General features: G+C 33.1%; 1 protein-coding gene across 7 annotated transcripts in view; it reads right to left on the reverse strand.

Annotated features, from left to right (window-relative positions):
* Positions 1-7435, reverse strand: part of LOC106078990 (F-BAR and double SH3 domains protein 2-like) — a 60914-nt gene extending 53479 nt beyond the window's left edge. For 4 of the 7 annotated variants that reach the window (XM_013240086.2, XM_013240088.2, XM_013240087.2 and 1 more), the window contains exons 1-2: positions 7276-7434; positions 5458-5555 (exon numbers count right to left, since the gene is read on the reverse strand). In XM_013240086.2, the coding sequence (XP_013095540.2) occupies positions 5458-5555; positions 7276-7296 (119 nt within the window). In that variant the 5' untranslated portion in view covers positions 7297-7434. Of the gene's footprint in view, positions 1-5457; positions 5556-7275 lie in introns of those variants that run through there. The other 3 variants (XM_013240085.2, XM_013240090.2, XM_056038284.1) reach the window with 3 other exon arrangements.
* Positions 7436-15728: the final 8293 nt, after the last annotated feature.

Below are 15728 nucleotides of genomic sequence, written 5' to 3' on the forward strand. Positions count from 1 at the left end.
CAGTTTTTTAATGTTTTCTTGAGTTAAGGGGTCCCAAACGGAGGATGCATATTCAATTATTGGCCTATTATTGGCCTAACCAAGGTTAGGTTAGATTTACATCAAAATGGTCAGAAAATACTTATAAAAATGAATAATGTAGAAAGTAGTCAACAAACATAATATATAAAAGAAGGCACCCAACAGACAACAGTGGATGTTCACTCAATAGATAACTTGGCTGAGCAGTCAATAGACAAAATGAGTGAGTAAATAAATATAAATATGGGTGACCAGTGAACTGTTGGTGATGTGTGTGAGCAGTGAACTGTTGGTGCTGTGTGTGAGCAGTGAACTGTTGGTGCTGTGTGTGAGCAGTGAACTGTTGGTGCTGTGTGTGAGCAGTGAACTGTTGGTGCTGTGGGTGAGCAGTGAACTGTTGGTGCTGTGTGTGAGCAGTGAACTGTTGGTGATGTGTGTGAGCAGTGAACTGTTGGTGATGTGTGTGAGCAGTGAACTGTTGGTGCTGTGTGTGAGCAGTCAACTGTTGGTGCTGTGGGTGAGTAGTCAACTGTTGGTGAAAAGTTTATAGATGTAATGTGTGTAGCTGAGTGGGTTAAACCGGTTGAATACTTAATAAACTATAAATCATGATTTCCATTCGAGATTTGACTCAAGTGTCAGTTGAACGCCTAGAGGCAGCACTCCCAGATCCCCAATCCCCCTCTGACTTGCAAGGAGGTGTAAGATTTCTTATTTTGATGTTGCATAACCATTAAAAAAAAGAGGGATCTTTATTTCCCCTGCACAAAAGAAGACCCGTTCAATAAGTCAAATAGTAATGTGGCTTGACTGAGGGACGAAATCACGACCTTTGTGTATGTGAGGCTTCAACCATTCCAAATGTAAACAGTACCAATAACACCCCAACCATCACATCAATCAAAAGTTGGGCAGACGTCGATCTCGTGTAACGGTTTCCAAGCCTAATACAGCAAGCACTCTCGGACTATTTCTGTCGGCCTTCAAAAGAAATCAATTCTTTGAGGGGAGGGTACACTATTGGTAGGACACGATCTGAAGAGGGAGTGTAAGGAAGAATACAATGCTCATTCGAAGCGTTGGTAAAGATTGTTCTAGACAGTTCTATTGTTGATAAGTCTTTAGTGAGGGTTGCTCGAAATTACAACACACAATATAAAAAAAGCTATTGTATCTAAAAGTGACTTCTATCAACCCCATCGGATTACAAATGATCTGGTCCAGGGACGATGTGTAGGTGTTACACTTGGTTGCCTCAATCCATAGATTGCGTTAAGCTAAAACAATCGATGAGAGCTCATTGATCAGAGGAGAGGGGAGGAAGAGAGAAATCAAAGTGTAACAGTTGTCCAAATACTGACAGGAAATCGCGTTTTATGCTATATTTAGTAACAAGATTACATTACTCGTGTTTTATGTTTATTCAGTCTAAATGATTACATTAAAAACAAATAACATCGTATCATATTTTTTTAATTGACCTTCTTTAAAGTCACTAACATGATAAAATGTACACACATGTAAACGTACGTTACACAAACTGTAATCAAACTGGTCTAACAAATCAAACTGAATGTTAGCGTCTGGGCAATACTTTCAACTTGGTGAATAAAATTAAAAAGCAAAGTAAAACAAATAGGAACAAAAGATATGATCCTACTAATTTTTGTCTCAAAACTGTACCCGAATATGTTGAAAAAATGTACAAGTGAACAAGAATTTAAAAAAATAAAAAGAATCTACGATCTAGATCTAGTATTTTCTGACTCTACATGACCATCAAACTGACTGCAATTAAAAACACGTGGTATCAGTGCCTCAAGAGGGTGAAAGGAGGTGCTTACATGCCAGAAATCATACTCTAGGTTTGTCAGGCGACTCTAGAAAGACATTTTAAGTTTAATATATATATATAGACATGACATGAACAAATGGATCTCACAGTTGGAATATGGGAAAGAAGAATTTCCCACAAGAAAATGATCTTGTACTTCAGCATGACTGTTTCTTCACTAAGCCTAAACACTATAAAAAGGTTGAACTTGTTTGTTTAAACCAATGTCTTGAAAAGTTCTAGGAAATGAAAACTGTTCTTAAGCTACTTAATAGATGAAACATAAAGAAAACAATATGTAATAAAGTTGACATTTTGTTTTCTAAGTATCTAGCTTGTTTTGTAGCCTATAGGTCTGTAGATCTGTATTGTTTAGGTCAGGAACTAGATCTGTATGTTTAGGTCAGGCGTGAAATGAAATACTAAGCTTGTAGATCTGTATTGTTTAGGTCAGGCGTGAAATGAAATATTAAGTTGGTAGATCTGAATTGTTTAGGTCAGGAACTAGATCTGTATTGTTTAGGTCAGGCTGAAATGAAATACTAAGCTAAGACAAATGAAAGCTAATCAAACAGTGAAATCACTTCTTGTCAACAGAAAACAGAATTTTGAGGAGAACACATGAGATTAGCTATTCAAATCCTTATATTTCTTATTTTTATAATGATCTAATAAAAGTTAGTATTTGGAATAAGCAGCAACCAGTGCTATTAGGAGACTTGTGAGAATACAGGAGATTGTTGTGAGGAGAATACAGGAGATTGTTGTGAGGAGAATACAAGAGATTGTTGTGAGAAGAATACAGGAGATTGTTGTGAGGAGAATACAGGAGATTGTTGTGAGGAGAATACAGGAGATTGTTGTGAGGAGAATACACAAGATTGTTGTGAGGAGAATACAGGAGATTGTTGTGAGGAGAATACACGAGATTGTTGTGAGGAGAATACACGAGATTGTTGTGAGGAGAATACAGGAGATTGTTGTGAGGAGAATACAGGAGATTGTTGTGAGGAGAATACAGGAGATTGTTGTGAGGAGAATACAGGAGATTGTTGTGAGGAGAATACACAAGATTGTTGTGAGGAGAATACAGGAGATTGTTGTGAGGAGAATACAGGAGACTGATGTGAGGAGAATACAGGAGACTGATGTCTTGAGAATACAGGATACTGATGTCTTGAGAATACAGGAGATTTTGTTGTGAGGAGAATACAGGAGATTGTTGTGAGGAGAATACATGAAAGTGCTAATACATGAGACTGTTGTGAGGAGAATACAGGAGATTGAGAATACAGAAGACTGATGTCTTGAGAATACAGGAGATTGTTGTGAGGAGAATACAGAAGATTGAGAATACAGAAGACTGATGTCTTGAGAATACAGGAGATTGTTGTGAGAAAACAAGAGATTGTTGTGAGATTATTGTACTGCTAAATATTACCCCAAGTCAAGCATAATTAGCACTAAAAATCTTTTCCATCACCAAGTATACAGACATCTGGCAGACCAGACTCTTTTTATAATGATCTAATAAAGGTAAGTATTTGGAATAAGCAGCAATCAGTGCTAATAAGCAGGTTGCACAGGTGAAAAAAAAATCCCATTAAGAAATGATAAAAACAAGCTTTTGGGGGAAACTCTTAGATTTATGGGTGTTATTTATAGCTTTAAACACTTGTCTGTAGTTTGAAGTCTGGATGGAAGCTAGAAACAGAAACATTTATTAAATACAAGAATACTGTAAGACATGACCAGCATACAGTCATATGGGCATCTAAAAAATAGGCTTAAGGCTCCATGATCACTTGGAACAAAGCAGCTTTGTTTATGAAGCTTTTAATGGAAACATCCTTTCTTGATACTAATAGAAACATATTTTCTAGATACTAACAGAAACATCCTTTCCTGACACTATGTAATGTGAAAATATGATAGCAGGGGTAAAACAACAAAGATAAGCAGCACTTAAATTAACCAGGTCATGATAACTCAATTGGTGTAGCTTGTAACATAAGTCTGTTTTGTTTTTTCTGCATAATTAGGACAAGTAGAATTAAGATATTTCTACACAGCATTGGGCAGCCTATCCAAAGAGCTGGGATTGAACTCATAGGGCATGACTATTTTTCACCTTTTATTTTACAGTCAAAATATAATGAGCAGATTATTAGTAACAGCCATTAATTAAGCACAACCTCTTCATATCTGTTCTAGACATGGGCAAAACTCCATTAGCTTCTTCCTAATGTCAACATCCTTATGTCTAGTCTTTAATAGTGTTCACCTTCTGCACTATCTTGGATGGTGGTGAGCATGGCAGGGTTATAACAATATATATTGTATACATTTTGCCTCTTTGACTGCCTGAGTGCTAGATAGTGTAACTGACTCAAAATTTGCTGGACATGCCTTCTGTATAGGTCAAATATAAATTCTTTACATTTAGGTCTTACAAAATAGTTGTCATATTGATCTTCTGATGTTTACTGTCATGTATGCATTGTCTATTTTTAGCTCAATGTTCGCAGGCAAGATTTCAGCTAGCTCGGGAAAATCCAAGTATACAGCAACCTTTTATTAGAGTAATTGTGATTGGTCAGAAATGTTAACTATTGTACATTAAGTTGTATTTTATTGGTCAGATTGGTTGGCCATGCAACAAAGAGATATTAGTCACGTGGTAACGCCGTAAGGTCTGGAAAGATTCTAGATTACCTCCAGTCTCGAGTTGGAATTTAAAGGAAGAAGACGTAATTTATTATATTGTGTAGATCATCTAATCAAGTAGAAATACATTAACCATTTTATTTAATTACAGTTTACCATTGTAATTATTGTGAATAGCTGTTCCAAGTTTTGAATTTAAGTTTTTGTATTTGATGAGAAGAAGTTTTTCATTGAATATATATTAGTAATATACTTAGATCATCTTATCAACTAGCAACTTTTAAATGATCATCTTATCAACTGACGATTTCTAGATCCTCGGCAATCATGATCATTGGTTGTGCAACTCAGGTCAAGATCATCTTCAACAAGACAGTAGTAAGAGGCATATAAGTGATTGTGACATCTAGCACATCATATGATTGTGACATTTACCAAACATTCCAGACTAACACTATGTCTAATCACTTTATAACATGGTTTATGTAATAGATGAAGTAATGTTTATCCAGTTCAGTAAGCCAAGATTAGCACATCAATCAACTGCCTTTATTCACCACCAACAAACATTGAGTACTCATTAGGGAACATTCAGATCACTCTGGGAAAAATTCTTGCCTTTGACTTGAGGATGCACCTTTTAATCACCTATCACCTTTTACATGAGATGATTAATGTATATATCTTGAATGTTGTCAAGTGATATGCACTCATCAACATGATGGTCCTGGGTTCAAGCCCTGCTCTGTGAGTTTGGGCTAGGATGTAATAATCTAATAATTCTGAAGGAACATCAGAAACATTTATGAAAAAGATGCAGTGGCAATAATAAACAAATAATACAGCTGGATATGGTTATAAAATGTATGAATACTGGGTAAAAGATGGCAAACCAAAACTAATATGTCCCACTTTATTCCAAAAAACTTCTTTACCTGATATCTTCAAGTAAATCACATTCCTGTTGATGTTTAGCTTGTAATTTAGACAACTGGTCTGCATGTGTGTTCTTTAAGGCAATATTAGGTTTCACCTGCAAAACAAATATGTTACATTACATAAGCTGTTGTTTTTTTTTAATCAAATCTAGATAATATTAAGATTTTTTTCTGCCTGACTTGTTTGCGATAGTCCCAAGAATCATAATAAATAATGGAATTGGTGGAATATGTTTTAATAGAAAAAAAATCTTGGAACAAGAGGTGGTGTGAAATGCCTTCTCAATGGATTCCTGTCATAGCATTAAAACAATATTCAGATCTAGATCTAGCCTAGACTAGACCTAGAAATTATATATATATATACAGTGCTTTTTTGTAAAAAAATAGGTGCCGGTACTCAGTGATTAGGTGCCGTTACTCAGTGATGATTGCCAAACTTTTAACTACTAATAAATTAATAATAAACATTAAAATACAAGAAAAGTAATAATTTTTTCCCCAAATAGAAAAAGGTGCTGGTACGCTGTACAGGTGCGTATCGTCACAAAAACAAAGCCCTGTATATATATACATATATATATATATAGATAGATAGATTCTAATATATATAATATAAATTAGATCTAAGATTAAGCTACCAAATGACTCCTTATCATTTAGATATCTAACAGAAGATATGGTTTTAAAAATGTAGATCTTGATGTATCTATACTACTATTTTCTATACAGATCTATTTCTAATCTATAAAGTTACTAAGTAAATCTAATTTAGAAACTAGATATAGAACAATAAGTCATAACTTGTCATATAACAAGTGTTTCAGGTGTAAGATCTCTAGAATTTGGATGTCTATTGTCTTTTATCACTGCATTAGGAATCGAATCTAATATACCATAATATTAAAAAAAAATTATAGATCTAGAATCTAGATCTAGATCTAAAATCTTAGACTAATAGTAATAGATTTTAATAGATCTAGAACGAGATCTATAATATTTTTAATAAATAGATCTAGAATCTAGATCTAATATATATATCTAGTCACTCTAGTTAATTTAAAAATGGGGTAAAATAAAGTCACTTTTATTACTTTTAATACAAAATACAAAGTTAATTTATATAAAGTTAAACTCTTTAACTTTAACTCACACTTTAAGTCTTTAGAGTTTAAAGAAGAAGATTAAAGTTATAAGTAAGTCACTACTCAAACAAGATCTTATGAATGATAGTCTAAATTAATTGATAGATCTAGACCTAGATCTATCTAGATAGATCTATATACAATCTAGTAGGCTTCTATATAGACATAGACTATATATAGTAAATTTTTTTATTTATAGTAGTATATAGATAGTCTAGAATAGTCTAGATTAGATAAAATAATAGTTATTATTAAAATAATTAAGGCTAGATCTAATTAACTAGATCTAGAATCTAGGTCTATATTTTATTAAGACAGTTAAGTCAGTTAAGATTAATAAGATTGAGACTGTGAGAGTCTTGACTGTCAAAAGTCAGAGTGTTAAATTTGTTATTGTTACACATCATGATCACATTCATTTGATTCATCAGACAAAATCATGGAAATGAGATTTTAGATCTAGATCTCTATATCATTAATTATGATTATCACTGTCTCAGTCACACTCACAGACTCAGTCAGTGTCTCACAGTGACAGTCTGTGACTGTGTGCTTGTCTCAGAGACAAGACAGCCTACAAAAAAATAAAACAAAAATTTTAGAAAAACAAAATCGCCACGTTTAAACTAAATAAGGAAAACAAAAGTCCTTAGTGTACAAATTATTTTACCTTTCGCGGTGGTGGCTGCATCTTGACTTGAACTACACTATTGTTGGGAAACACCCCCTTATCATTACGATGTTCAGCCCAAGGAATCGGCCATGTTTTGCAATGTACCGCAGTTATTTTTACCTCCCTCTGTTACACTAGCAGAAGATGTGTGGCACTGGTTGGGAGGGGGAATAATTTTTTTTTTTTTAAATTGGATCAAACTCAAGGGCTACTACTGCTATTATTAAAAAGCATGAAATATTTCCGAGTTGCATCCCATAGATTTTGATGTTGCACGGAAGGATTTACTTTTAATATTTGTATGTAGACTTCTAGAAGCTGATCTATTAAACTTTTATTAAAGTATATTGTACAGATCTATATTGGTCTTATTGGAGCATATCCTTCCAAACAGAAACTAATAAGAGCAACTAAAAATATATAAATAACAAACAAGGCATCCGAAACTATATATTTGCTATGACAATATTTGACAATACTTTTTTTGACGAGTCTTAACTTACTCTTAACCCATAATCTGTTATTTTGTTTATTTTATTTATATTTTTTTTAGTAATAGGCTAATTTATTTTAAGTAGGCTACTCTGCCTTTTCATATACACAATTTTACACAAACAAATATTCTAAAATTGATAATAAAATTATATCATTTTTAAGTAAATAATATTAGGCCTAACCCGATAATTCGTAGGCCTAATATTTGAAATATATAAGATAATATTAAACAATATAACTCATGTCATGGAAACCCCATATTAATGAAAATATTAACAAATATTAGGGTTTATTAAAAGAAATTTCTACAAATCAAATAAGAACATGCAACTCAAATGTTATTTAACCATGGTTAGGCCAAATAGAATATGCATCCACAATTAAAAACCCTCAAGTCAAGAAAACATTAAGAAACTAGAACAGGCACAAAACAAAGCTTTGGGATTCATAACAAACGATCTTTTTTGTGAGGGTAAAATTCTGAACCAAAGGGTGATTTTTTATTTGTAGAATCGTTTTACCTTTTTTATGGATATAGGTCTAATGGGCTCAAACAGCTGCCCAAATGTTGTTGTTGTTTTTTTTGCAAATGACTTTACTAGTAAAATCACTAAATTTAGAAAGCCTTCAGGAGAGAAGACTGAAAAGTAAAGAAGAAATTATACATAAAACACTAAACCATAATCTTCAAATATATAAACAAACCCTAATCAAATAGCCTACTCAGAAAGACAGAGATAAAGGCATACTCGTCGTTCCATATGCTAGGACAGATGTACACAAATGCTCCTTCTTCCCTAGTGCTAATAGAACATGGAACCGGTTGCCTGAGCCAGCTAGGAAAACCAATGACTTGGCAGAATTCCTAGGATAGTTGACCAGTGGTCAGTACAATATCTCTGTCTGTGACAGGTTATGATCTTTGTGATCTTGCATGTAATTGTTTTAAAATATTCTTTGCCTGAGACTGCCTGCTGTTTCTGCTGCTGCAGTGTTTGATACTGCTGCCTTGGTCTGTTCTTAGTTTCGTAGTAAAGCGTGTTAGTGTTACGTGTTTTATTGTTACGGTTTCATTGTGGAATATTATAGATCAAGACTAATTATAAGTTTATTGTTGGGATGATAGTATAGATATAGGTAGCGTCTTTTAGAATTGTGCAATTTAGATAGTTGGTTTGGTTAGTTTGTTAATGTTTGTACTATGCTAGCATAGGTCAAGAGGGTTTTGATTAATTGTTTGGGTTTAATGTAGGCCTACGTATATTTTATTATTGATTTATTTTCCTTCATGTAAATAAAATATCTTTTTTTGTATTTATTCTCAATTTAATTTGTTTCTTGATTTTTAGTAGTTTAGATTAGTTTAATTTAGTTGTGCTGTCTGGTTGCTTAGGCGACTCTAGCCCCATGGTCACAGACTGAGGTGCAAAGATACGACCAACTCAGTAGAGTTACCATCTGGCTACTGTGTAACTCCCCGTTAGCCGAAGTCTATCTTCGCCTCACGCTAACATTGAGTCTTGTTTTGTCAGGTAAAAGAAAAGAGAGAAAAGCGTGTACAAACATTTAGTAGATAGACAGACAGAGTGAGTTAATAATAAGTAATGAACTATAAACTTCCAAAGTACTGAGTACAACAAACAGACAGAGTGAGTTAATACTAAGTAATGAACTATAAACTTCCAAAGTACTGAGTACAACAAACAGACAGAGTGAGTTAATACTAAGTAATGAACTATAAACTTCCAAAGTACTGAGTACAACAAATAGACAGAGTGAGTTAATACTAAGTAATGAACTATAAACTTCCAAAGTACTGAGTACAACAAACAGACAGAGTGAGTTAATACTAAGTAATGAACTATAAACTTCCAAAGTACTGAGTACAACAAACAGACAGAGTGAGTTAATACTAAGTAATGAACTATAAACTTCCAAAGTACTGAATGGCTCGTTGTAAAGAACGTCTTGCTAACCCTTTGCCACGCCGTTAATTGCGAGCGTCGACGATGTTACGAGAGCTTCCTCGGGTTTTGTTGCAATTCATTGGGGGAAATATGAAGGAATCCCTTGTGACCCCGCAAAAACGATTGGATTCAATATTTATATGAGGACATTTCAATTCAACCTCTCAATCCTTACCTAGACATCCTTGCATCTTAATTATGTGTTTGACACAAGCCGGCATGCTACTAATAAAGAACACTGACTATTTAATCTTGTGTTTTGAGTTTTAAACCCCCTACCAAAGGGGTTGACTAAAACCCCCTACCAGGGGGGTTTTGAGTTTAAACCCCCTACCAGAGGCTTTTGTAGTTAAATCCCCCTCTTCTATAAAACAAAACAAAAAATGCAAACGACCATCCCCAAAGTCCAAGAGCACAGTTAATTAAATATTTGATTTTAACACCCCCTCTAAAATTTACGATAAACCCCCTCTTCAATTTAAATAAAGCAAATTACACTTTCAAAATTCTATGAGCGTAGCTAAATGGGTTTTGACTCAGTTTTGAGTTTAAACCCCCCTTCAGCGGGGTTTGAAGGTAAAAAATACCTCTTTAATATTAAAAACAAAGCAAATTATACACTCAAAATTCTGTGAGTGTAGTCAAAGGGGTTTTGAGTTAAAACTTCCCTCCAGTGAAGTTTGAAGCTAAAAAATACATCTTCAATGTAAACAAAAAATGCAAATTACGCACTCAAAATGCTATAAGCGTTGCCAAAAGGGGTTTTTGAGTTTAAACCCCCCTTCAGAAAGGTTTGATGCTAAAAAAATACCTCTTCAATATAAAAAAAGCAAATTACACACTAAAATCTTTTGAGCGTAGCCAAGCAAATTGGGAGTTTTGAGTTTAAACTCCTCTCCTACCGATGATTTTTTTTTAAAGTTTAAAACCCCTCCAGATGGTTTTGAGTTTAAAATCCTCTTACAGAGCGTTTTGAGGTGGAAAACCTCTATCTTCATATATTATTCTAAAGCAAACTACAGTTATCAAATTCTATGACCGTAGCTAAATGGGGTTTTGAATTTAAAAAAAAGAAAAAATAACTCCAGAGAATTTTTAGTTTAAAACAGATGATTTTGACGATAAAACTTTCCTTTTCGATATAAAATCTAAAGCAAACTACAGTCACCTAATTCCAAGAACCTATTCAAGAGAGTTTACACATTTCTATCAGTGGCGGTTCTCCATAAATAAAGTGCAGTGAATAGACATCTGCCAAAATTGAAAAACACTAAATGTGGCTCAACAAAGATGGCTAAGACAGATTATATATATATATATAAGGATTAAAGCCGCATTTTGTCTGTCATTCTGTCTGTCCGTCATATTAATATAAAATAAGATTACAAAGAGAGTTTGTGTTACACAAACTTAGAGGCGGCCCCCGTCGAAGTCGGATCCCTGTCGGATCTGCATATTCGCAAATAATATTCAAGAGGTGATTTAATTTTGATGTAAAATGTTTTACATGTTTCAGATGTTCCTTCAGAGTTGAAGATAATTACTTCCTAGTCCAAACCTCCCGCAGGACGACGGGGGATGGGAGTGGGCAGGGTTTGAACCCTGGACCATCCATAAAACCGCACGACCAGGCAGCCATCCGATGGTCAAAAGTAATAAAGTTTCAAAGATTCATTTGCCGTAAATTTAAATCAAATAAAAAATAGTAGATTAGTTTTAGTATATTAAAACATTACAATATTGATCAAAACGTTTGGAAATGAAAATCTACACTTTTTTTTACACTTTAAGTTTAGAAATTGAAATTCTACATCTTAATTTAGTCTATTTTAGTCTAAACTAGATCTAGAAATTCTAGATCTAGACTCTAAAATAATTTTAATTAGAATATAAATCCAGATCTAGATATACTGTAATAAAAATCTAGATCTAGTTTAAAAAATCTAGGTTAGATCTAAATCAAGATATCATTCCTTTTTTAAACGCGAGTCACATAACGAGGCTTAAAAAACATTACTATACCGAGTTCTTTTTTCATTTCATTTGAAGAATTAATTCCATATAACGTCAGAGGAAAAAAAAAACACTACGTCACACGGCCTAGCTAGACTAAAAATCGCCTTTATCGATACGAGCCATTTATCGAGTGTTCATAGACATTGGTGCACCGAGTGCGTTCTTTAAGCATTTCATTTAAAGAATTCATTTCATATGACGTTAAAGGAAAAAAAAACACTACGTCACACGGCTAAGTTAGACTAAAATATGTTTTCATTAATACAAGCAATTTTTCGAGGGTTAATAGACATTGGTGCACCGAGTGCGTTCTTTTAACATTACATTTAAAGAGTCCATTCATATGACGTCAAAGAAAAAAAATTCCATTACCTCACAATAGGCTAGTACCATAAAAAAATGTCTTTATTTACACGAGATATTTAACGAGGGTTCATAGACATTGGTGCACTGAGTTCTATTAGAATTTATTTAAAAAGGATCAAAGCCGCATTGTTTTTGCGTTTTGTCTGTTAGCCGGTCTGTCCGTCATCTTGATATAAAAAAAACAACAACTAAAAGTTATTAAAAATTGATTAACCTTTATTCTACGTTTCAAAACATCGCAATAATTTTTAGATATGAACATAATTGATAAGTTTATATAATAGATTGTTCCGGATGTTTGCATAAATAGTAAAAGAAAAAGAGAATTTCAGATAAATGTAATACCGTTAATTAAATTTTTTGGATGGTCTCTTATAAAAATTAGATGTACTACAGCCATGTGGAGAGATTTTCATACCTTACTTTGGTGTTTGGATACTGTTTTCCTTAAAAATTGGAACATAATATTAACGATAATTAGATTTTTTAATGTTTTAGGTAGATTAAGTTAAATGTACTGAAAGAGAGTAGTGAGTTAAAATATTTTTCATAAAAATCCGTAAAAACATTATTTCGTAAATGAGAAGATTATTTGTTTATTAATTAGAAGAGGGAGTTCAAACAATTATTTGGCGTTAGTAGATTTTTAAATAAATTTGGAAATTTCTGGCGACGATTTGTAAGATACAAAATCCGGAACTTTCTTTATCGATTACAAAACTTCTATGTTATGTTTTAGCAAAAAAAATAAATGTCTGAAAAGTAATTTTCAGTAATCAATTCTAGTAAATTCCTTTTTTTTAAAGCCCTGAACAACCTAGTGTTGATATTTGTAATTTTTTTTTAAAGATGAAAATACGGAACAATTTGAAATTGATAACCAAATTATAGTGACGCATTGTCAAATAATATAAGTGTAATATTAGTAAATTATGCGATTTCAAACAATCATTAGGCATAATTCATGTTTTCTAAAACAATATCCGGAACATTTTTACACTTAATGAAATATAAGTCAGTATAGAGATTTTGATTTAACATTAATATGCTATTTACATATTATTAATAATGTGTTTTTGCAACGTTTAAGCATACACATTGAATGTAATATAAGTTAGAAGATCAAACAAACATTTGTTGGGGTTGATTAGTTTTGCACAAATCAATCAATTTTTAGATACTTAAAACTATTGAGATGTTACGGGAGGAACATTAAAGTGTAAATCATATTTTCAATAGCTTTTAGAGTTCTAGTTTTTTTAATCTAATCGTGACGGACAGACCGACCAACAGACAAAACGCACAAAAATAATCTTCTTTTATTCGGATGGGGGCACTAAAGAAAAAGTAAATAAAATCTGATTTTTAAAAAAAGTTTAAGGAATTGGTTTAGCACCTGGTCATGTAGCGACGTTACGCTACTGCACGAAAATCGCTGCATAAAAAGTCCATTAAAAAAAATGTGCGTGATTTTTACATACAAAATGCATTATTAGCCTTTATAAACAAACAGAAATGTTTTCTTTTAATTTTAGCAGCTAGTTGACCAGAAAAAACATCTTTAACTATTATTTATATTTGTTGTAAACATTTCCTGTACATTTTTTAAATATATTTGACTTAGTGATACTGAAAATACACAATAAATGGCCATCTTTGTTAGCATATTGTAACATTGCCTCCCTTACATTTAGGTAATTGTTTTAGAATTGGTGTATTTTTTTGAAAAAATCGCTTGCATAATTAATTTTATAAATTAAACGGTTTGTTTTTAGAAAACCAAAAGTAGCCGTTGCACCTAAACTTTTCAAGCCGCATTTAATGATGAAATAATATTTTTCATATCTCTTCTAGTTTTCGAGATCTGAGTGTGACAGACGGACAGACGGACATTTTGCACAAACCTAATAGCGGCTTTTTCCCCTTACGGGGGCCGCTAAAAAAAACTAAAAGCTATTGAAAATCTGATTAACTTTTAATTTCCATTCCGAAACATCACAATAGTTTTAAGTATATATAGGCCTAATAGATTGTTCCGAATATTTATATATATATATAGTGAGAGAAAAAGAGAATTTCAGATAAAACTAATACCGTTAATTAAACTTTTGGGTGGTCTCGTATGAAAATTATATGTACCATAGCCTTGTGAAGAGATTTTCATACCATACTTTGGAGTTAGGAAGTTATTTTCCTTAAAAATAGGAACATAATATTAACGATACATATACATGGGCGTAGCCGGGGCCCCCTCTCTCGAAATAAAATCCCCCCCCCCCGCAGGGAATTTCAAGACTGATTTTTTGCTTGATTTTGCTTATTTTAGGTAAGATTTTAATACTAAGCCATCACTTGTCCCAGCACAGCCAAGGGGGTTATGATTTTAAAACCCCATACCAAGGGGTTTTGCAGTTAAATCCCCCTCTTCTATAAAACAATTATTTTAAAAAAATGCAAACGACAATCCCCAAATTCCAAAAACACAGCTAAGGAAGATTTTGATTTAGAACCCCCTCCAAAATTTACGATAAACCCCTCTTCAATATAAACAAGATTACAAAGAGAGTTTGTGTTACACAAACTCAGAGGCGGCCCCCGTCGAAGTCGGATCCCTGTCGGATCTGCATATTCGCAAATAATATTCAAGAGGTGATTTAATTTTGATGTAAAATGTTTTACACGTTTCGGATGTTCCTTCAGAGTTGAAGATAATTACTTCCTAGTCCAAACCTCCCGCAGGACGACGGGGGATGGGAGCGGGCAGGGTTTGAACCCTAGGCCATCCATAAATCTGAACGACAGTCCAGCGCGCAAACCGCACGACCAGGCAGCCATCCGATGGTCAAAAGTAATAATGTTTCAAAGATTCATTTGCCGTAAATTTAAATTTAATAAAAAATAGTAGATTAGTTTTAGTATATTAAAACATTACAATATTGATCAAAACGTTTGGAAATGAAAATCTACACTTATTTTTACACTTTAAGTTTAGAAATTGAAATTCTACATCTTAATCTAGTCTATTTTAGTCTAAACTAGATCTAGAAATTCTAGATCTAGACTCTAAAATAATTTTAATTAGAATATAAATCCAGATCTAGATATACTGTAATAAAAATCTAGATCTAGTTTAAAAAATCTAGATTAGATCTAAATCAAGATATCATTCCTTTTTTAAACACGAGTCACATAACGAGGCTCAATAAACATTACTATACCGAGTTTTTTTTTCATTTCATTTGAAGAATTAATTCCATATAACGTCAGAGGGAAAAAAAAACACTACGTCACACGGCCTAGCTAGACTAAAAATCGCCTTCATCTATAAGAGCCATTTATCGAGTGTTCATATACTTTGGTGCACCGAGTGCGTTCTTTAAGCATTTCATTTAAAGAATTCATTCCATATGACGTCAAAGGAAAAAAAACACTACGTCACACGGCCTAGCTAGACTAAAAATCGCCTTCATCTATAAGAGCCATTTCTCGAGTGTTCATAGACATTGGTGCACCGAGTGCGTTCTTTTAGCATTTCATTTAAAGAATTCATTCCATGTGACGTCAAAGGAAAAAAAAAACACTACGTCACACGGCTTAGTTAGACTA

The sequence above is a fragment of the Biomphalaria glabrata genome, chromosome 8 (assembly GCF_947242115.1).
Source record: "Biomphalaria glabrata chromosome 8, xgBioGlab47.1, whole genome shotgun sequence".
Lineage (NCBI taxonomy): Eukaryota > Metazoa > Mollusca > Gastropoda > Planorbidae > Biomphalaria > Biomphalaria glabrata.